This window comes from Bos grunniens, chromosome 4 (genome assembly GCF_055505025.1).
Source record: "Bos grunniens cultivar Pamir isolate PY7600 chromosome 4, Bosgru_T2T1.0, whole genome shotgun sequence".
NCBI classification, from domain to species: domain Eukaryota; kingdom Metazoa; phylum Chordata; class Mammalia; order Artiodactyla; family Bovidae; genus Bos; species Bos grunniens.
This window is the reverse complement of record NC_141168.1, coordinates 42,399,659-42,422,303: the sequence shown is the minus strand read 5'-3', so window position 1 is coordinate 42,422,303 and position 22,645 is coordinate 42,399,659. Positions and strand designations below refer to the sequence as shown.

Genomic DNA, 22,645 nt, shown 5'->3' with positions numbered 1-22,645 from the left:
CCAAGTATCTTCTCTAGTTTCATCCACTCCTGTAATGAAATTGTCTTCCCAACCCAAATATGTTCCAAATGTTTACTTCTTGGAACCTTGAAATACTGTGTATTGTAGGGAAGTGCCAAGAGAGCAGTAAATGGGTGTCCAGGTCTGGAGTCTCAGACGAAGCCTCCTGAAGGAAACGGCATTCACAGCAAGATGCGAGGCTATTTCTAAGGCCTCCTCAGACAGCCATTTTGCCTTTTTGCAATTCCTTTTCTTGGGGCTGGTCTTGATCACTGCCTCCTGTACAGTGTCATGAACCTCTGCCCATAGTTCCTCATTCCTGGCACAGAGCAACTAAAACCCTTGGAATTTCCTGCATGATGGGAGTGCTTTTGTTATTCACAATGACCCCCACCCTTCCCTTCAACCATACCTGAGTGTATGCTACTGAAGTAACTCTCAGTGGATCCCTTCAGTATGAGGGCTGGTTAGCCAAAAAAACCAAAGATGTGATTAAAGAGTTGAAAGTTTCAAACCGCAGTGAGGTGAGAGGGGCTAGAGTTGACCAGTGATTCAATCATTTATGTCTATATAATGAAGCCTCCATAAAAACCCCTAAATATATGCATATAGCTGATTCACTTTGTTGTAGAGCAGAAACTAACATAACACTGTAAAGGAACTATACTCCAATTAAGAAAAAAAAAAAAAATCCCTAAATGGCAGTATTTAAAGGAACTTCCAAGATGATGAACACACCCACGTGCCAGGATAGTGGTGCACCCCAATTCCACAGAGACCGAGGCTCCTATGCTTAGGGACTTTCAGAACCTCATCCTATGTACCTCTGGATGTCCACTTTATATCCTTTATGATAAACTGGAGTAACAGGTACAGTGTTTTCCGGAGTTCTGTAAGTCATTCTATCAAAGCATCAAATTCCAGGAGAAGAAGCTGTGGGAATCCCAAGGGGCAGAACTTATAGTTGGTCTGCTGTAGGGTAGCCTGGGAACTCCACTTGCCAGTGGGGTTTAAGGTGGGGGCAGCGAGGTGGGACTGAGGCCTTAACTGTAGAGTCTACACTTCTCTAGGAGTTAGTGTTGCATTGAATCCAACTTTTGGACACCCAGTTGGTATCGGAGAATTGGAGAACTGGTATAGGGAAAGCACATGTTCAGTGTCAGACTTTGTGTTAGAATAAAAGACAAGGTGTTTTAATCTTATTAGTGTGAGTTTATGAGATTGCCACATTTGTAGGTCAAAGTAGGATGTTAGCAATTATGTGCATTTCAACACATGTTATCTGATATTAGGGTTTCTATCTCGTGTGCTTCCTTTCCATGATAAAATCTGTGCCCTTCTCCAAGTACGTCTTCCCTCAGCTGTCCAGGCACATGATAGGGTGTCATTCCTGGTCCCCTTGTGTTTAGGAGGGCCACTGGACCAACGACCATGCAGCACGTTTACCACTTCATGTTGAGCTGTTTAAATGGCTCTGCAGAACCTTTCTGAGCTCTCCTTCCCTCTGAGTGGCAGGTGGCAGCCCTGGAGATGGTGGCTGTCTATCACCCAGCACCTATGGTGACTACCGTGTGCAGAGCAGAATCATGGACTAGTAACTGAGTGAGCAAACATAATATTTGTTTAAGTCACTGAGATTTGGAGGGGCTATTTGTTAGCACAAATAACCCACTGTAACCTGACTTACTTTCTGTCCACTTTGTTTTCCCAGTTTCTTTATTATATGAACGATATAATTTTGCTTCTATGTGCTCATGTTTTCACGGTAAATAAGAAAAAATGGAGGGATGAATTTAATATACTAAGTCATTTAGTCTAATTACCTTTATAAATTTCATGAAGGGAAAGCAGACAGTAGATACATTCATTTCTTAATAATAGTAAATATTTCTTACTGAAGACAGATGTCCTAAGAAAAGCAAAGAGCAAAATTGTTAGATTTATGCATTTTATCATGTCTTTGTATTTTATGAGTGGTTAATAATGAAAAAGAAATGCAAAGTATAGAGAAATATGAGCTTAAACTTTAAAAAATATAATACTAGAAAGAATAAAATAAATCCTAGAGCCTCTTTCTCTTCCTCCCTCCTTCCCTAGTATTTCTTCCTATGCTTTCATTATTGGTAACAGAGTTCAAAGTATTTTAGCAATAGATGATGTCCTCTATACTACTGGTCCTGACAATAATATTTGCAATTTTCTACAATTCTTTGTGTTTATTAGTAAATTAATGAAAATCCACACCTGTTTGTCTCTTTGAAGAGGCAGAGATCTTTTTGTTTTTAGATGCTTTAGTGAAATTGCAATTTCCTCTCCGAGGGAAAAAATAATTATTCTCTCTTTAGAATGTAGAAATTAAATTGTACTGTTTTCTGTTTGCTACATAGGTAAGTAGTATCAGGACATGCAGATGAGTAAAGGTATTCAGCATCCTACCAGTCCTCAATAACCACTCTTGTACTTTGGGTATCTAGTCTTTTAAGTGCAACTTATGCATCAAAAGACTTTTGCAGGTTTGGGATAACCTGTTTTTTCAGCAAACATAGAATGTGACCATGGGGGTGATTCCCTCTAGCCAAGGTCAAACTGTGTAAGAGGCTGAATTGGGGGCGTGGATGTGAATGTATGGCAGGAGGAACTGGGGTGGGGAGATGGGGAGAAGGTCAGTGTAAACTAAAAACAAAGATATTGGCCCTGCTTATTTCCCAGGACTGCAAGCAGTTACTTATCCAGTCTTTTTGCTCTACTTAGAGAAGCTGTGCAGAGGAAACAAAGCCAGAAATCACATTTTTAACTATAATTATTTTTAATAGTCTGTTTCCCTGTAGAATGCACGTTAACCTCATTACTAGATTGACAACTCCTTGGAGAAGAAAACGAGGTCTTATATTTTCATAATGTAGTTCTGATAAAACAACTGCTAAATAATTATACAACTGATCTTTGGACAACATGGATTTGAACTGTGCATCCCCATTTATACGCGGATTTTGTTTAATAGTAAGTATTCCATGATCCATGGTCAGATGAATCCCAGGTAGGTAACCATAGACACAGAGGAACCTAACTGTAGATGTGGAGGAACCCTCAGAAATAGAGAGTTAACTACAAGTTTTTGACTGCACCCCAACCTCCATATTGTTCAGGAGTCAAGTATAGATTCATTTGGAAACATCGTAACATAGGAAACAGGACCCCACAAAGACTGAGTCTGAAGTCCACCTGAGTCTCCTCCAGCTCAGTAGTCATGGGTTCCTGGAAAAGGTTCATGACATACCCCAGTCTATTTTCTCATGGGTGAAATGATGATATCGATACCTTATTGGTTGCTGTGAATGTTAAATCACATAAAATAGAATAGGTGATGTGTAGATATTACTCAACGACTGATAGCTATTATTTTCTAACTTTCTTGTAGCTCCAAACATTTATCAATTTCTTAGATTTGTAGATTTTTACTGGTTAATTTGTCTAGGCAAGGAATAAGCAAATAACACTGAAAAATAAAAATCTGCCAGTTACTTGTTACAAGACAGAAGCACTAGTGATGGGCTCCTCACCATCACAATAAAGATATAATTGATATGGCCAAAACTCATTAAATCTGAGTATTAATCTGCCAACAGCCACTTGTTAAAAAAAAAAAGTATAGCCCTGGCATGAAAGAAAACACTTTCTGGCTGCTGGTGTGGTTATCCCTCCTGTTTAACTGAAGGCTTCAAGTAGGTGGAAGTTGTAACCTGTGCCACATATTCCAAGAGTCATAGAGCTGTCAGGTCCTGAGGCCCCACGAGAAGCAGCCAGGACACAAGGGGTTAAACTGCCTTGCCCATGGGGCAGAGCTTTCAAGGGTCACTAGAGGGCAGCAAACAGATGCAGACCAACAGCTGTGTAACCAGAAGCCATTCAAGTAAAGACTGCTCCTTCTGCCCCATCCAGAGACCATACCTGGGAAGCTATACAGAGCCCAGCAGCAAAGTTGGTACTCCAGACAAAAGGTTTTTAAGCAGAAAAGACAATTTTATCTACACCCAAGACAATCTACCTTCTCAATGTCAATAACTCTCAAATATTCATCTCTAGCCCAAACCTATCTTCTGAGTTTCCTGCCTATATATCCACATGAATGTCTCTGTCTCCTGAAATTCATCATCTTTATACTTTCCCACAGACAAGTTGGTGTAGGCGTCAGGAGGATATTCTCGTGAGTTGGACCATCACCTCTCTTCATCTTCACTGATACCACCCAAGTCCATGCCACCACCATGTCTCACTGGAATCACTCCTACGCCCCTCTATTCTCCTCTCAGCTACACCGGTGTGCTTCTACTTTATCCAGAGTTTAAAGAGTTTTTCATAACACAAATCTGTTTAAATGGTCCCGGCTGCTGAAAATTCTTTGAAATTTCCCCCTTTTTCTTAGAGTGAAAACAGAAATCCACATTGTAATCTGTAATAGCTAGTCTGGCTCCTATCTTTCGCTTGACATCTGTGTTCCACCTACTTTGAACCTTTCAGTTTTACCATGTAGCAAGTTTCCTCTTGCCACAGGAATTTTGCACATACCTGGAACATCTTTTCTACTCTTCTCCTACTTAACATCTCATCCTTCAACTCTTGGCTCAGACGATACTTCCTTGAGGAAGCCTTTCCTGACCCTTCACTAGGTCATGCCCTTTGTTATCTGCCTTAGAGCATGGTATACTCTTCCTCCACACAACCTTTCCCAACTTGAGATCTCTTTTCATTGCCTTCTGACTTTATTCTTGATAAAAATCAGCCGTGATATTTTTGGTCATTGTTCCCTTGTATGTAATGTCATTTTTCTCCTGTGGATGCTTGCATGATATTTTCCTCTATCTTTGGTTTTCAGAAATTTGACTGTGATGTGCTTAGGTTCCTTTACAATTTGGAGTTCATTGAAATCTTGGATTTGTAGATTGAAATTTTCCCATAGTATCTGAAAATTTCCAGGTGTTATTTCTTCAAATTTATGTTCTGGCCCATTTTCTCTCTCTCTCTTTTCAATTTGGGATTCCAAATACATGTATGTTAGGCCACTTGACAGGTAATTGATGATCTGTAAAGTGTCTCACAATAGTTTTCTCTGTGTCTTAGTTTTACCACTTCCTAACCAGTCTTCAGGTTCACTGATCTTTTCTGTCACAGTTTCTGTTCTTCTGTTAGGCCACAGACTGAATGTTGTGTTCCCCAAAATTCATATGCTAAAAACAGTCCTCAGTAGGATGGTATTAAATGAGGGCTTTGGGATGCAATTAGATCATAAGGGTGAAGTTCTCATAAATGAAATTAATGCCTTTACAAAAAAGGCCCCAGAGAGATTTCTCATCCTTTCTACCATATGTGGTTACCACCATAGGAAGTGGGCTCTCACCGGACATCAAATCTGACCACGTCTTGGTCTTGAACTTCCCAGCCTCCAAAACTGTGAGCCATATATTTCTGTTTATAAGGCACTCATTCTACGGTATTTTGTTGTAGTAGCCCAAACAGACTAAAATACCCATCTAATCTATTTCAGGTTATTTTACTCTAGAATTTCTATGTGGTTCTTTTTCTTATGGTTCCCATTTCTCTGCTGAAATTCATCTACTCATCCACTGTAGCCATCTTTTTAAGAAAATACCTGAATGTACTCACAATAGATGTTTAAAAATCCTTCTCTTTAGTTCTCATATCTGGTTTATCTATGGACCTGCTTCTGCCGATAGATTTTTTTGTTGATTTATCACATTTCCTTGCTTTCCTGCATGTTTTGTAATCTTCTAAATTATCTCTTAAACATTATTCATATAAAAACAACAGAAATATTTTTTGATTTGTTTTCCCACTCAAGTTCTAGCTCTTTCCTAATGATCACTTGAGGAGCAAGTGATCCTTCATATTTTACTAAGAGGTGAGCTGGCTTAAATCTGGACTACATCTCCCATGGCTAGATGCATGGATTTTCTATCCTAGCTTTCACCCTACAGAAGCCACTCTCTACCCTCAACAATTTAACTGCCGCCTAGTTCACAAACTTTGCCTCTGCCAGTTCCAACACACACGCACACACAAATCTTTTTGCCAACAAGTTAGACCAATGCCAATGACAAGTCTATGAGCATAGGTTGTTTAACAAGCAAGTAGGATATTTTCAATCGCCCTTGATTCCTATTAGACAAATGGAGTGTTTCTAGATTTTCTGGGCCAATACATCAAAAAAAAAGCCTGAGTCTGAACTGCCTGTCTATATTCCTATTCAATTATGCTAGTTTAGTCCTGTTTTTGAGCTATTCCTGACCAAGATCTACCTGAAAATAAAGTCTATAATTAGTCTCAGTAGCTGTATGCCCTCTGAGCTTCATATTAAAACATTATATTAGAAAAGACATGGGGACATGGGATTTGAAGTTAAATGAACCTGAGTTTGAATGCTAGCCCCACGACTTTTTATAGCTGGGACACTGGCATCTTATTAAGCTTTCTGAGAACCAATTTCGTTACTCATAGATGGAGAAAACAATATCTGCCTCATAGGATTGGGAGGACTTAACGAGCATTTAATAAGTAATGAGCACTGAATGAAATCTTGCCATATGCCAGGTATTAGGCTAAGTGCTTCATCCATGTTATCTCATTTAAATGTCACAATGTTCTTTGTAGTTCATATTGTTATTATTATTCTCATGGTGATATGAAAAAATTGAGTTTTAAAGAGGCAAAGTCATTTACCTCTGTCATGTAAGTCAGTAGTGGTAAAACAAGGATATAAACCTAAAAAATCTGAAGAAAGGGCCTATAGTTATATTTATTGACCATGCTTAAATTCCTGGAACTTACTGACCTTCAACATAGTGCTTTTACTATTAATATCACTAAAATTAATAATGCAAATAAAGTAAATCTTCATTTAGTTGGCTTGGTCTAGATGACCATGTTTTAGATGTCTTGTTTTCCCACCAACTTACCACTAGAGGCTTCTTACTATGCCCCTCTGAGAGTCAGAACTCTGACCTGGACGCCATGCCTCTCGCTTAGGGCTCTAACCTGCCCTGCTAATATCAGCCTCCTTACCCATAAGGCAGAGTCCTGCTCAACTGCTTAGAAGAACATTCCCGGAGTGTACCCAAGGACTCATGTTAGTAGATGATACGTTTAAAAAATGCCATACAAATGCTGCTTTTCTGAATCTCCCTCTCATCACATACCAAACATTCTGAGAGCCCCTTCAGCTAAGAAATCAGATATAGTTTGTTTGACCTAGGGTTGTCCAGGTTTCCCTGTTTATGTGAACACAGAAGCCTTTTATGGACAACTATTGATTCCTCATCTTGGAGTGTTATATATATGTGTCTTCATGTAAACATCTGTGTCCTGTTCCCTTAGATGCTCCACAGCCCTTAAAGCAGAAATCAGTTAAGGCTCACAGATTGCATGAATGATTGAAAGAGAAAGCAAATACCTAGCAGTAATCACTGTAACACAAATTGTTAATTGGGAAGGAGAAAAGAGTAGACATTTTTCCTTTTAGTTTCCTGACTCCTCTGTCAATTATACTAAAATGTTTAGACTAAGGTTGAAAGTGAAAGTGTTAGTCACTCAGTGTCTGACTCTTTGCGACCCCATGGACTGTAGCCCACTGGTCTCCTCTGTCTATGGAATTCTCCAGGCAAGAATACTGCAGTGGGTTGCCATTTCCTCTTCCTGACCCAGGGATCCAACCTAGGTCTCCTGCATTACAGGCAGATTATTTACCATCTGAGCCACCAGCCCACCAGACTCAGGTTGAAATGAAGTATAAACGGAACCAAACAAGTGATTCACAATACATTTGCTATACACATTTCTTTCCTTTTTGTGGGGGTGGGGAAGGGAATATATATTATCTATATACATTTCTTTCCTTTTGGGGCCACACAGAGAAGGGAGATAAAGAGGAGGATAATCTTCCTAGGAAATGTTGCTTTTAGTGCAGTGTCTCTTACTGAACTAATCACTCTCTTGGTAGACATTACGCTAATGTATTACTTATTAATTATTCCAGTATTTGACTGTGATATTATTAATAAGGGGGAATTACTTCGGTGCTCATCTTTTACTCTACTACATTCTTACTAGGTTTGAACTGTAATTCTTCCTTTTTACAGTGCTCTGTAGGTCTCTTACTCCACACATAGCTTTATGACACAATAAACTCACCCTTCACATTCACTATTTTGGGTAGCATAATAAAGGAAATAAAGTCATTATTCTTTTTCTTGAAAACCCTCAAAATATCGATGAGGGCTTACTATGTTATGGACTGAGAGTGTGCAAGAACTTGAAGAGCAATTTCCCACAGAAAAGAGTAAAAATCTATCTATCTAATAATTGGGGCTGATATACAAGGTAAGGAGGAATACATTTTGAAAATTAAAAAGATGGTTCTAGAAAAGATCAACTAAAAAGTACTGGCTTGTCTTATTTTTATACCTCTTCATATTAAATAATGAGATCATATTTTCTTGGTAGCAGGTGACATCAATTTTTAGAATAAGGAAGACAAATTGTCCTCTCTTACCTAATCAACTACAGTTCATGTTTCCATGTCCAAGTAAGCATCCTTTCCTCAGGGATACTTCCTAAATCCCAGTCCAGATAAAGCTCCCCACTTACCTATGCTCACAGAGCTATGTTCTTTGACTTCATAATACCTATATTGGCTACGATTTGAATGGGTTTCTCCTTTCACTGGACTCAAAGTCTGGAAAGTCACGGCTGGCTTTGCTCACCATTTTATCACCTGCACTTAGCACAGCATCTGGTCCAGAGTAAACCGGCCACAAATATTTATGAATAAGCAATATGTTAAACAGAACATATTTGTGGAATAAATCTTGCTATAGGCAATGGTGATTGAAGTTCTCAAAACAATGTAGTGCAGTATCTGAAACAGTACTTGATTCCTTAACGGTTTTTATTTCTAATCTTTTTGCTTGGAAGTAGGATTCATGATCACAGAAAACTAGCCAATCTGATCACATGCACCACAGCCTTGTCTAACTCAAAGAAACTAAGCCATGCCGTGTGGGGCCACTCAAGACAGATGGGTCATGGTGGAGAGGTCTGTATTCTTGCCTTGAGAACCCCATAAACAGTATGAAAAGGCAAAATGATAGGATACTGAAAGAGGAACTTCCCAGGTCAGTAGGTGCCCAATATGCTATGGGAGATCAGTGGAGAGATAACTCAAGAAAGAATGAAGGGATGGAGCCAAAGCAAAAACAATACTCAGCTGTGGATGTGACTGGTGATAGAAGCAAGGTCTGATGCTGTAAAGAGCAATATTGCATAGGAACCTGGAATGTTGGGTCCATGAATCAAGGCAAATTGGAAGTGGTCAAATAAGAGATGGCAAGAGTGAACATCGACATTCTAGGAATCAGCGAACTAAAATGGACTGGAATGGGTGAATTTAACTCAGATGACCATTATATCTATTACTGTGGGCAGGAATCCCTTAGAAGAAGTGGAGTAGCCATCATGGTCAAAAAAAGAGTCCGAAATGCAGCACTTGGATGCAATCTCAAAAACGAAAGAATGATCTCTGTTTGTTTCCAAGGCAAACCATTCAAAATCACGGTAATCCAAGCCTATGCCCCAACCAGTAACGCTGAAGAAGCTGAAGTTGAATGGTTCTATGAAGACTTACAAGACCTTTTAGAACTAACACCCAAAAAAGATGTCCTTTTCATTATAGGGGACTGGAATGCAAAAGTAGGAAGTCAAGAAACACCTGGAGTAACAGGAAAATTTGGCCTTGGAGTACAGAATGAAGCAGGGTAAAGGCTAATAGAGTTTTGCCGAGAGAACGCACTGGTCATAGTAAACACACTCTTCCAACAACACAAGAGAAGACTCTACACATGGACATCACCAGATGGTCAATGTTGAAATCAGATTGATTATATTATTTTCAGCCAAAGATGGAGAAGCTCTATATAGTCAGCAAAAACAAGACTGGGAGCTGACTGTGGCTCAGATCATGAACTCCTTATTGTCAAATGCAGATTAAATTGAAGAAAGTAGGGAAAACCACTAGACCATTCAGGTATGACCTAAATCAAATCCTTTATACAGTGGAAGTGAGAAATAGATTTAAGGGGCTAGATCTGATAGATGGCCTGATGAACTATGGACGGAGGTTCGTGACATTGTACAGGAGACAGGGATCAAGACCATCCCCATGGAAAAGAAATGCAAAAACTTAAAATGGCTGTCTGAGGAGGCCTTACAAATAGCTGTGAAAAGAAGAGAAGTGAAAAGCAAACAAAAAAAGGAAAGATATTCCCATTTGAATGCAGAGTTCCAAAGAATAACAAGGAGAGATAAGAAAGCCTTCCTCAGTGATCAGTGCAAAGAAATAGAGCAAAACAACAGAATGGGAAAGACTAGAGACCTCTTCAAGAAAATTAGAGATAACAAGGGAACATCTCATGTGAAGATGGGCTCGATAAAGGACAGAAATGGTATGGACCTAACAGAAGCAGAAGATATTAAGAAGAGGTGGCAAGGATACACAGAAGAACTAAACAAAAAGATCTTCATGACTCAGATAATCATGATGGTGTGATCACTGACCTATAGCCAGACATACTGGAATGTGAAGTCAAGTGGCCCTTAGAAAGCATCACTATGAACAAAGCTAGTGGAGGTGATAGAATTTCAAATCCTGAAAGATGATGCTGTGAAAGTGCTGCACTCAATATGCTAGCAAATTTGGAAAACTCAGCAGTGGCGACAGGACTGGAAAAGATCAGTTTTCATTCCAATCCCAAAGAAAGGCAATCCCAAAGAATGCTCAAACTACCGCACAATTGCACTCATCTCACATGCTAATAAAGCTATACTCAAAATTCTCCAAGCCATGCATCAGCAATACGTGAACCATGAACATCCAGATGTTCAAGCTGGTTTTAGAAAAAGCAGAGGAACCAGAGATCAAATTGCCAGCATCTGCTGGATCATTGAAAAGGCAAGAGAGTTCCAGAAAAACATCTATTTCTGTTTTATTGACTATACCAAAGCCTTTGACTGTGTGTATCACAATAAACTGTGGGAAATTCTGAAAGAGATGGGAATACCAGACCACCTGATCTGCCTCTTGAGAAATCTATATGCAGGTCAGGAAGCAACAGTTAGAAGTGGACATGGAACAACAGACTGGTTCCAAATAGGGAAAGGAGTACGTCAAGGCTGTATATTGTCACCTTGCTTATTCAACTTATATGCAGAGTACATCATGAGAAACGCTGGACTGGAAGAAGCTAAAGCTGGAATCAAGATTGCCGGGAGAAATATCAATAACCTCAGATATGCAGATGACACCACCCTTATGGCAGAAAGTGAAGAGGAAGTAAAAAGCCTCTTTTTGAAAGTGAAAGAGGAGAGTGAAAAAGTTGGTTTAAAGCTCAACATTCAGAAAACTAAGATCATGGCATCTGGTCCCATCTCTTCATGGCAAATAGATGGGGAAACAGTGTCAGACTTTATTTTTGGGGGCTCCAAAATCATTGCAGATGGTGATTGCAGCCATGAAATTAAAAGATGCTTAGTCCTTGGAAGGAAAGTTATGACCAACCTAGATAGCATATTCAAAAGCAGAGATATTACTTTGCCAACAAAGGTCCATCTAGTCAAGGCTATGGTTTTTCCAGTGGTCATGTATGGATGTGAGAGTTGGATTGTGAAGAAACCTGAGTGCCAAAGAATTGATGCTTTTGAACTGTGGTGCTGGAGAAGACTCTTGAGAGTCCCTTGGACTGCAAGGAGATCCTACCAGTCCATCCTAAAGGAGACCAGTCCTGGGTGTTTATTGGAAGGACTGATGCTGAGGCTGAAACTGAAATACTTTGGCCACATCATGCGAAGAGTTGACTCACTGGAAAAGACCCTCATGCTGGGAGGGATTGGGGGCAGGAGGAGAAGGGGATGGCAGAGGATGAGATGGCTGGATGGCATCACTGACTCGATGCACATGAGTCTGGGTGAACTCTGGGAGTTGGCGATGGGCAGGGAGGCCTGGCGTGCTGCGATTCATGGGGTCGCAGAGAGTTGGACATGACTGAGCGACCGAACTGAACTGAACTGATGATTCCAGATGAGGAATCAAAACAAATGGGTTAGCAACTTGGATCCCATTGGGCACACATTCAGCTCTCAGATGCCCTAATTTTTAATAATATAGAGCTGGGATTCTAATTGTTAATTCATTGTATTGATTCCCTAGGACATTGTGTTTCCCATTCTTGACTTGTAATCGAACTTTTCCATACATGTCTGCAATAAAGAAGAAGGGAGTGGGTTACTGAATGGAGTGCACAGAGATGATATAGGGTAGCCCACTGAGGAAAGTGGTCCCAGAGAAAGTAACTCAATACCCTCATTTTAGTAACACCTCAGGGTCTTAGGGGTATAAGTGACTTTGATGGAGACAAATTTAAACAGCTAACAGTTACAATTGGTTCTGTGGTTTTCAAGGAAGTAGAGAGTGACTGTTTCTGGCGGAGGGAGGGCCAGTGTCAAGGAGGAGAGAAATGATGATTTAATGGAAGTAGAGCTGACAGGGGCCTGGCTCCTCGCACACTTTCACACAGCATGTTCCAAGGTAGCTGGAGGTCTGAACCTTTGCTGAAGAAAATGGGGAAGGCAAGGAAGTTTTTATTGAGTTCCTGTGAATATGATGTCAGCAGATCGTATCCTGACTTAATGCTGATACGTGTGCTTTCTAGTATATTCTGTTGAACTCTTTGACACAACTTTCCAGTGAGAGTGCATGAGAGAATTCATGAAAAGGTGCAGATACATGTGCTACAATATAAGATTGGTAGACCATGTCATACTTCTAACAAATACCTAAATTGTGTTATCCTTCACTTATGCTATTTTACTTCACTATACTATTTTACCCTGAGTGGTCATTGATTTTCCTGTGAAAGAAGGATCCTCTGTGACTGGTCTCCTCAGGTTTGAAAAGACCTGAAGATAAGATGAAATTTGAGACTGACTCAGGAAACAAAGATATTTCCCGGACAATTGTTAATCTAACCTGTGGAGACTTATTAATAGTCAATCAAGATTTTCTGGGAAACTCCCCCTTAATATGAGCTTTTGGTTGAAAGACAGAAGTTTTTCTACATAGATCCTGGGCGCAAAGACTTGAGCCCTCTTCCAGGTTGCTCAGGGGGCAGCTCTAAGGAAGTCCCTTGCTTCCTCAGTTATCAAATGAAGGCAATTTCCTGTGATAGCTCTGTCCACCTCTTAAGATTGGAGGGAATGTTGTGGATTTTAAAGCACTTGGAAAATTGAAAGTAATAAACAAATAGAAAACAGTGTTATTGTAAGTGTGGAGTAAAGCTTGATGCAGAACTACCAGCAGTCATAATAAAATAATCATACTTAATCTGGCAATTTATGTTCATAGGCCTCTATACAGAGGCCTGGCTTCCCTGGTAGCTCAGCTGGTAAAGAATCCACTTGCAATGCAAGAGACCCAGGTTCGATTCCTGGGTTGGGAAGATCCCCTGGAGAAGGGAAAGTCTACCCACTCCAGTATTCTGGCCTGGAGAATTCCATGGACTGTATAGTCCATGGGGTCACAAAGAGTTGGACAGGACTGAGTGACTTTCATTTCCACTTTCACTTTATACAGAGGCCCATTCTAAATTAAAGCTAATAAAGAACGTAGGTTTGTGTATACCAATTGATGTGTAAATGGAGCCTGCATCATTATCATCATCCCTGTTACCACCACCGCCTTCATTACCATCAGCATCACCATCATCCTTGTTATCATCACTGTTGATGTTGAGCAACTACTGTCTCAGGCACGAGACAGGACCTTGCCCTTCATGTTACCATTAAATCCACAAGACTGCTCCATTGTTATCCTCATTTGAGAACAAAGGGGTTATGATAGGGACAGAGTAAAGGGACAAAGTAGGTGATTAAATAGTTAATCCCACTAGCAGATTGTAAGTAGAAAAGATATGAGAGACCCCTGTAAGTTAATGATTACTCAAACAAGGTTTGCTTAACCACAAAACCAAACAGGCTTGCTTAGCAACAAAACCATGCAACGGAAGCACGAGGCGTGCTCCAAAACAATAGAACAGTGGTGGCACGAGGCCCATTTCCTGCATAGTGAACCCAGTAAGTTAGGACATGCTCTCTGCACATATAAAAAACAATAGAACAGTGGTGGCATGAAGCCCATATCCTGCATAGTGAACCCAGTAAGTTAGGACATGCTCTCTGCACATATAAAAAAACAATAATTTGTGGACCTATCCTGTCCATGTAGGGACAAAAAAACTCCACTGTCCAACCCGGAGGAGAAGTCAACGATGAAAGCATGACATCCACTCAAGAATGATACAGGTATTCTCCCCCTCCCCACTTTTCCTTTGATTATCAAACTGTAGCCCAGTAAGTTCTCAGGGCATGGAACCTTCTTGCCCACCTACTTGTAGGCCTCACAAGCATCCTATTCTAATAAATCACTTATCACTTTGTTTCTCACTAAAGTCTTTCAGACATAAAGGACTGGAGCTCTTCAGAGCTCCCTGGAACGCTACCTAATGGTTTCAGTTAGAAGCTCCATAAAGCTGCTACTGGTTCCCAAACTCATTCAGATATCAAAATAACCTGAGGGTTTTTAAAAAATGCAGATGCTTCGGTCTTACAAAAAACCTAAAGCAGAGACTCTATTGATGGATCCAGAGCAGTTGTGAATTTATTTCCAAGCTCTACAGATGGTTATTTTGAGCAGGTGGATTTGTGAATGACTGAGCTCAGTAACGTCTCCAAGGTCACAAAGCTGGGAGCAAAGCTGGACCCTAACCAGGCTGGTCCCTGATTCCCGTGTCAGTGCTTAACCACTTTTCTGTCTTGCCTGCCTGGAAATAACAATCTATTTAATTTAACAGCTGTCTTTTAATGACTTTAATTGGATTTTCCACATCCTACCTCCACTGTTAAACTATACTGCAAGATTACTTTTCCCTTAATGACCATTTAGATGTTTCAGATGAATGACTTAGTTCCCAAGGATACTTTATACCATGGCCAACTGTTAATGATATGGTGGCATTTACCTGAATATAATAACTACCAAAAATTAAGATCACAAAATGTGAGGGTCTGTGTTTGACTGGGGAACTCACAACCAGTGATCAGAGAATATCCATTCAGGGTTGAAGGAGTTTTTCTTGCAAGAGGCTGTTAGTCAAAGTGGATAGAGCCAATGGCTGTGGTGAAAGTATATGCTTTATCTACTTGAAGGTCTATGTGAATTTCCCAGGAATCTTATTAAAAAGCATATATTAATTTAGCATTTCTGGAGTGGGCTTGACAGTATACATTTCTAAGCTCCCAGCTGATGCTAAAGCTGCTGGGGATCCTAGGCAACTGTAGCCATAGAATGGCCATGAGGAGATCCACCTTCAGAAGAATGAGCACAGCCCTGATGAGTGAGGATCAGACTGCCCCCTAGCAATGGGAACATTGGGTGGGGCAAAAAATTGCAGAGGACAGTCAGAGGTATCCTTCTGACAGGAGAAAAAGAACAGATGGAAGGCATGGCCCAGTAAAGCTCTATTATCTATTATGGAGTAGGGAAATGTTATTTGTTTAAGTAAATTTAAACACTGATTAGAGGGCTTACAAACATATGGTTATGATAGTTACATACATTTGGAAATATTCTGTGTGAGTGAGTGAATTCTAGGTCAACACTGATTGACCAGCTGGGACAGGAGAAGGGTGCTGCTGAACATTGAGTTTCTCGGGAGGATCCCATGAGCCGAGGATCCCATGGCACGTGCCCTGTCTAGCTCAGGGGACACCGCCTCTTGCAATCATTGTGGTCACACCCCTACCTGTCAGGTGATGAATGGCATGGTACTGTGAAAAGTCAAACAGAAATGAAATAAACAGTAATTGGAACATGTGCTTTGGCTAATACATTTTGTTCTTCATGTCAGGGGAAGATTTGGTTGATGGATTTGTCTAAGGGACAAAGGATGAAATAACCAGAGAATGGGCTTTCATTTTAATTAGGTGGAACTGTAATGAAACTATAACTCTTAGAACATCTGAGTTATTTACAACCTGTAACTATCCAGAATGAAAATATACTAGGTGTTGTGAACTGCATTGAGTCTCCTGCTCTTCTGGGTCATGTGAAAGCAATCTGGGACTGCAAAAGGACAGGGTTCATTCTTCAACTAGATGGCTTCTCCAACTTAGCCTGGAACTGTGAAAGTTTGGTAGCACCTTGACAGCCCCTTGTAGCTAGCAGAAAGCATTGAGCCTACCTAAAGTGATTGAAGGGGAAGGAAGGAGGAGAAAGCTCCATGGGCCCATCTAGTTAGGAAGGGTTCTGATACAGGAAACATCACTGCTCTGAACTTCTGAAGGGCTGGCACCAAAATAGGCTGGAACCATGGCTGCCTTTAGAGGCAGGTGAGCTAAGTGGCAACAATGACAATCAGAAGGTCCTAACAGAGACCACATTCAGTTCTTGCCACCTACTGCCAAGCAGAACTGGAGCTCAGGGCTGCAAGAACTTTTGCTTTTTTTCCCAAAAGAAACCAATTTTTCTGTAAAATTGCCTATTTTTTTTTCTTACAGGTCATCAACAAGATCATATCCAACAAAAGCCACTGGCAGCTAAATAAAATAATGTCTTTAAGGTGTGTAGAGGTGGTAGTAACCATGGGACTGTATTTTTACACAAGTTCAGAAACAGCATGGGTTTTCAGAGATTGAACCCAGAAGTGGGATGCAGCAGCAGAGAAGGTGAACATGGTGTTTCCAGGCCCTCTCTTCCCCACACATGCTTACCCTGCTCTCTTTCTTCTTAGCCCCTCTCCATTCCTGACAACATGTTATAAACTTATTTGTGATGTTCACCTTCTGACAAGCCCCTCCCCTCAACCAGAATGAATTCTTCATGAGGGCAGGGGCTCATCCGTCTTCTCTTGGTTGTCTCTCCCACACATCGGCCGTTATCTGGTTCATAGCAGGTGCATAATTAATAGGTGCCCAGTGAATAATAAATGACTGATCCATGCCTTGATCTGAAACATCAAAGCCAGGAGGAGCTTGTGTTATAGGGCTCTTATGCCAGAGTCTGATGTCCAATTTCTAGGGGTTCTTGAGGTTGCTTTGGGTAACTCAGGATAATTCCTATCCAAAAATTTGAAGGAGAATAAAATAAATCCTAAATCCTGCTTCTACTTTGCTAAAAAAAAATCTGCAAGAGAGAAAGGCAAATACACATCCACTCATGTGTTTAGCTGTGATCATGAAAATCCTGACTTCTTGTCTGAAGCCGTGTAAAACAAGAATTTTCATTTAGAAAGCAGAGCTGAGTAAACAGACCCAGGACCCATATCTGCTGACACATGGTGCTGTACGGAGAGTGTAGCAGGACATTAGGAATGCTGCGTTCTCTAAGAATTCTGCACACAAATGGGCATGAGGGGATAAAAAGCAACGCTGGGGAACTTCTAGTTCTTGCTGAAAAAGAAAATTCTGGCTCTAAATCTAGCACTACCCAGCAAGAAGGGCATCTCCTCTGTGGCTGCAAATAAAGCTGGTACTCCTTTGCTCAAACAAAACCACTTATCATACACTACTTCAAATAAGCAAAGCTCCAAACAGCTAGCCACACATGCATGTTTTTGCCACCTGCTGTCTGTGCAAAATAGCTATGCCATGTGCATGCCCTAGTTTAAACCAATCTTTGAATTTCACACAAAAGCATTCTCCCTCTACCAAGCTCCTTTCCTAAAGTTAAGTCCACAAAAGGATAGAAATACATTTCCTGTTAAGTGAGGAAAAAAAAAGAAAGATGTTTAAAGGACAGTCCAGACCTTTTATAAAAGCACTTACTTTGAAAGAACAGGACAGATTATGTATTCAAAACAAGACACCTTCTACAGAGCAGACGGAGAAGTTGTTCACTGTCCCAGCCTTGCTCTGGGCTTGCAGCTCCGGTCCTGCTGGGGGTAGTTAACAGAAACGGTTGAGCCTGCGTGGCCTGGTCCTCCGGGGCTGCTGCATCAGGATGACGCTCAGAACTATCATTGGGGCAGGCTGTGAGCAAGTCAGCAGGGCAGTCTTACCTCTGTGCTGAGGCTGCTGCTTTCTAATGAGAAAATACTGGTGGCAGAGCTCTCCCCTCAGGTTCAGGCAGACCCAAAGCACCCCAGATAATCCTAGTTCAAGGTTAGGGGAGCACCCATCACCTGTTGGGCAGAGGCAAGCAGACCCTGAAGAAGACATCCCTTGTCAGGTCAGACCCCTTCCAGACTCACTCAAGACTACTGGTCTCCTTGACATAGTTCCTTGACTCTGCCAAGGGCATGACTCAGCTCACCCGTTAGCAATGTGGATCACAGTATTTCTCTCTCCGAGTCCAGGAGGACTGAGTTCAAGGCAGTGACTGGAGAAAGGCTAGAGGGGAGACCATGGTGGTCCCTAACTTGGTAAAGTCGAAAGCTTGTGGCTTCATATGCAGGGAGATTTAGCTACAGTAGTCACTGCAGTACTGTGGCTTAGGACTCTAGAAACCGAAGACTATTTGGTGGGGGAGAAGAAGGAGAGTAAAGAGGAGAGGAGGGAGAGGGGAGAAGGAGCGAGAGGAAGAGGGGAAAGAAGAGAATCAGAGGAGGAGGAAGAGGATAGCAGTCAGCTTTTTAATTGAGTTTCCAAATCAATAAGTGTAGAGAATTAATGGTATCCCGACTTTCTATTGGTGTCAAGATGACAAATTGTAGGGTGGAACTGAGGCTTCTGATGACATTTTCCATTTATGCCTGGATGACACTGTAACTGAAAAGCCAGACAGAGCTATAGTGGAAGTTAAGGAGAGCCAGCTGTGCGCTTCAGACACCCAAGGAGTCACACCTCGGTTTTCTAATTCATTCTAGACATGGAGCTCACCCTGCGTGGACACAAAGGGGTGGGATAAGGTCCAGGAAGTCTTGGGATCACTTTCAGTTTGAAATATATAACAAGAACACAAAATGTCAGGGAGCCATAGCATTCCTTTATCATATAGTCTGGGGTCAAGAAGAAGCAACAGACCAGGAACACGCCATAACTTAACAGAAGTTGTGAGCAGATTTGGGTCTACGGGGTGTTGGGTCAGGAACAGACAGGAAGCTGAGTGGAGCTGAGTCCTGGGCATCCTGGGGCCCTGCCATCTCTGGGAGATCCTGGGCACAGTCTCTCTGGGCCTCACTTTCTGTGTGAGAAGTTTTGAGATTCCTGGAATCTTAAAGGCCTATTTTTCTAAATCTCTTCACCTAGCACACGCCCTGACCCAGAGAGAAACCTAATAAGCCAGAGTTTGCTCTCTTTCTTCCACTCCCCTCCCTCCCACTACATTAGGCTGTGAATTCTGGCAAAGGATCACATCTTAGCACTGTCTCCCTGTCTCCAGCTGCTTCTGATCAAATTCTGAAAAGCCCAGAAAAACTGATTTTCTGAAGTCCCTGGAGGGTGTGGCAGATGAGCTTCTCAGAGAGCCCTTTAAGAAAGGACTCCACTGCCCAGCTTCCAGGAGGGCATCAGCTAACAATCCCCAACTCCTTCAGGTCCACTTCAGCCTTTGAGATGTGGTCTTCTGAGGGTGCTCTGAGCGACATGAGGCTACCAAGGCCTGGCTAACCCCACCCAATATGAGTGTTTCAAAACAGGCAGGCATTGCTCCTGAGAGCTCTGGTCTGGAAGAGACTGTCAGGCTGCAGTCCCGGCCTGATTCTTCTTCCTCTTCTCTTCCAGGCTTTACTTTTCTCATGAACAATCAGCGTCTATTCCTCAGGGACCCAACAAACACAGAGATGCTAATCATTGTAACACACAAGCCATAAGGTTTGTTTGTTTTTCCAAAATGGAGCTTTGAGAGGTTTCAGGAAACTTATCTTTGAGCAAGAAGACCCTCTTTGTAGCATAATGATCTGCCTTGTAGATTCCTTCTCCATTGTCTTGTTCATAAACACTTAGTTCCCACCAGTTGTAGCAGTTCTCAGCCAGGGGTGCCTATTAGACCTTTTTAACAGCTAGTAATGCTGCACACTCATTTTGCAACATGGTAGATCTTCTTGGAACATATTAGGAAGGTGTAGAAAACCTTGGGATCATTTTTTATTTTGAAGATTTAATCAAAAAAGGCAAAAGTTATAGGGCCAGATTTCCTTTATCCTACAGAGTTGGGGACAGGAAGTTTTACAGTGACTTGCAATGGAAACTGGGAATAAAGCAGCTGCTGTTCCCTCGGGTTTCCAGTGTCATTGTCATGCAAGAGGTTGTGGTTATGATTGCATTTCATAAACTATGTCCTTTGGGAGAATCAGCTGTGATCGCTGTCTTCTCTTCCTTGTTAATCAGGGAGTGCTCACTCACATAAATGTCAGGGGAGGATGCTCAACTGTTGTGTTTCCTGGATCACTGAATAAAATCCCCTGAGATGATGTGTGTGCCCACTTAACTGTGCTACTAGATTCAGAGTTTTATTTCAAGGAACAGTTTGTATCTGAAAATGCAGAGGAGCTGAGATTCCCTGGGACGGGGAAGTCCCCACTTTGCAAGGATGTCAGTCTTGGAAAGAGAAAAGGGGGGACTTTCTACCAAAATGTTAAATGCACCCAAAGGAACTACTTGATATTTTTAAAAGGCTTCTCAGTATATCTTTACATCCAAAGAGAAAATTCAGAAGTCCCAGCAGGGTATAAGCAGATGAGAGTGCCATGCATTGGGAAAAATGTTCTTTTAGCAAAAGTCAAGTGTTCCCCAAATGGGGAAGACTAGGGGTGGGAGTAACCGGGTGAACTTCGAGAAACCAACTCTGACAGCACAACAGACTGGGATGTGCCATAAGAAAAGGACATTTAAAGTCACCACACTCTGACTGTCCCTGGACATTTAGCAGCACACAACTAGGTCCCAATTTAATTCTTCCTGAATATAATACACAAAATGCTCATTCTCTAAATGCATTCCTCAAAACTCACTCATTAAGAAAGCACCCCTCTGGGTGCTCTGGAAGTGGTGCCCTGGGGTGAGATGGAAGAGAAGGGCTGAGCTTGAGGCCTGCTCATCCTGCTACAGGCTGGGCACCACCGGGACACTTAAGGAACATCCCCATGCATTCTTATCCTCGCTGAACGGTTATTTCAGGGATTAGTTGAATCTGCACTTGAATATGCTTAGTACATATGTGAGGCACTGTGCAGATGTAACTTTTATTATTTGTAAACAAAAGCCTCATTTCAAGATTGGCTGAGTGCATGCTCCCAGGGCAGCACCAGGGCCCACGGACAAGGATGCTAGCTCAGAAAGCCTGGATGCGTTTGAATCCCTGCTCCTCACTTACCCACTGGGAGACTTAGAGCAGTGACTGAGCCCTCTTTGGCCCAGTTCTCTAGTACATCAATGGTCATATCTACCTCTTCAGATTGTCGTGAGTGGAGAGGAACTGACACAAGAAAAGTGTGCAACACAAACACTGATGCACCGTGCATATGTGCAAATAAGTAAATATGAGCTGTGATTTTTACAAGCCAGGGCTGCGCCCACAAGTCGTAAAACTGTGCAATCCTAGCAGCAGAGGACTTAGAGGGAAGTTTGAGGGGATCTGAAAGAAGGATCCTCTGGGAGAGCCACCAGCTGCTTGAGGTCCACTGCAATGAGCTGGTAACCTCCCAGTGGCTGGTTCCACTCAGAATCAGCAGGAGAAATCATTGCTCTGGTCTCCAGGTGTGCTTCTCCATGCCCGTATCAACTGCAAAGTATTCACCCACACCCCAGCAGAGCTCCGAGCTGTCATTCCAGAAGGAGCGTCAGAGAGTGTTCGCTTCCGGGTACAAATTCACTTGTGACAACCGTACATTCACATCACACAAGAAGAACGCAACATGCAAAGAACATCATCTCAAAATGGAGCACAGTCAAATTTGGGGTGAGGGGGAGATGCAGGCAGTGGGGGAGGGGTGGGTGATGGATCTCAAATGTCAGGGCTGCACTGGAGAGAATTCCTGGGCTGGGGCAACCACAAAGGGCTCCGGGCTGAGGCACATTCCATTATGAGTGGAGTGGTTTATAATGGAATGACATGGATGGGTTCTTATAATCAGAAAAACACACTGACCTTCACACTACACAGGTGCAGCAGCATAATGACCCACCACGTGTATGCGCATCAATTCCTGGGGAAAGTCCAACGAGGTTAACTCAGCGTGTATCCCAAGCAAACAAAGTCAGTGACATTCCCCCCATGAAGAACGTTGTGCCCCATCCCCACCAAGAGACCTGGTTTGGGCAACTGACACATACAAGGAAAGATTACATGAGGCTCATACTCATTTTTTAAAAGTTTTTTTTTATGTGGGCTATTTTTTTAAAGTCTTTATTTAATTCGTTCCAATATTGCTTCTTTTTAACATTTTAGGTTTTTGTCTGCAACACCTGTGGGATCTTAGCTCCTCGACCAGGGATTGAACCCATATCCCTTGCATTGAAAGGTGAAATCTTAACCACTGGGATGCCAGGCAAGTCCCGGCTTATACTCATTTTGGAGAAAAAAAAATGGACC

At 41.8% G+C, this 22,645-nt stretch overlaps 1 protein-coding gene across 1 annotated transcript in view; it reads right to left on the bottom strand.

Moving 5' to 3' along the window:
- HECW1 (HECT, C2 and WW domain containing E3 ubiquitin protein ligase 1) overlaps positions 1-22,261 on the bottom strand; it is a 326,637-nt gene extending 304,376 nt beyond the window's left edge. Inside the window, exon 1 of the mRNA XM_086396047.1 lies at positions 22,202-22,261. Within this exon, the coding sequence (XP_086252173.1) occupies positions 22,202-22,228 (27 nt within the window). The 5' untranslated portion in view covers positions 22,229-22,261. The remainder of the gene's footprint in view (positions 1-22,201) is intronic.
- Between the last annotated feature and the right edge of the window lie 384 nt (positions 22,262-22,645).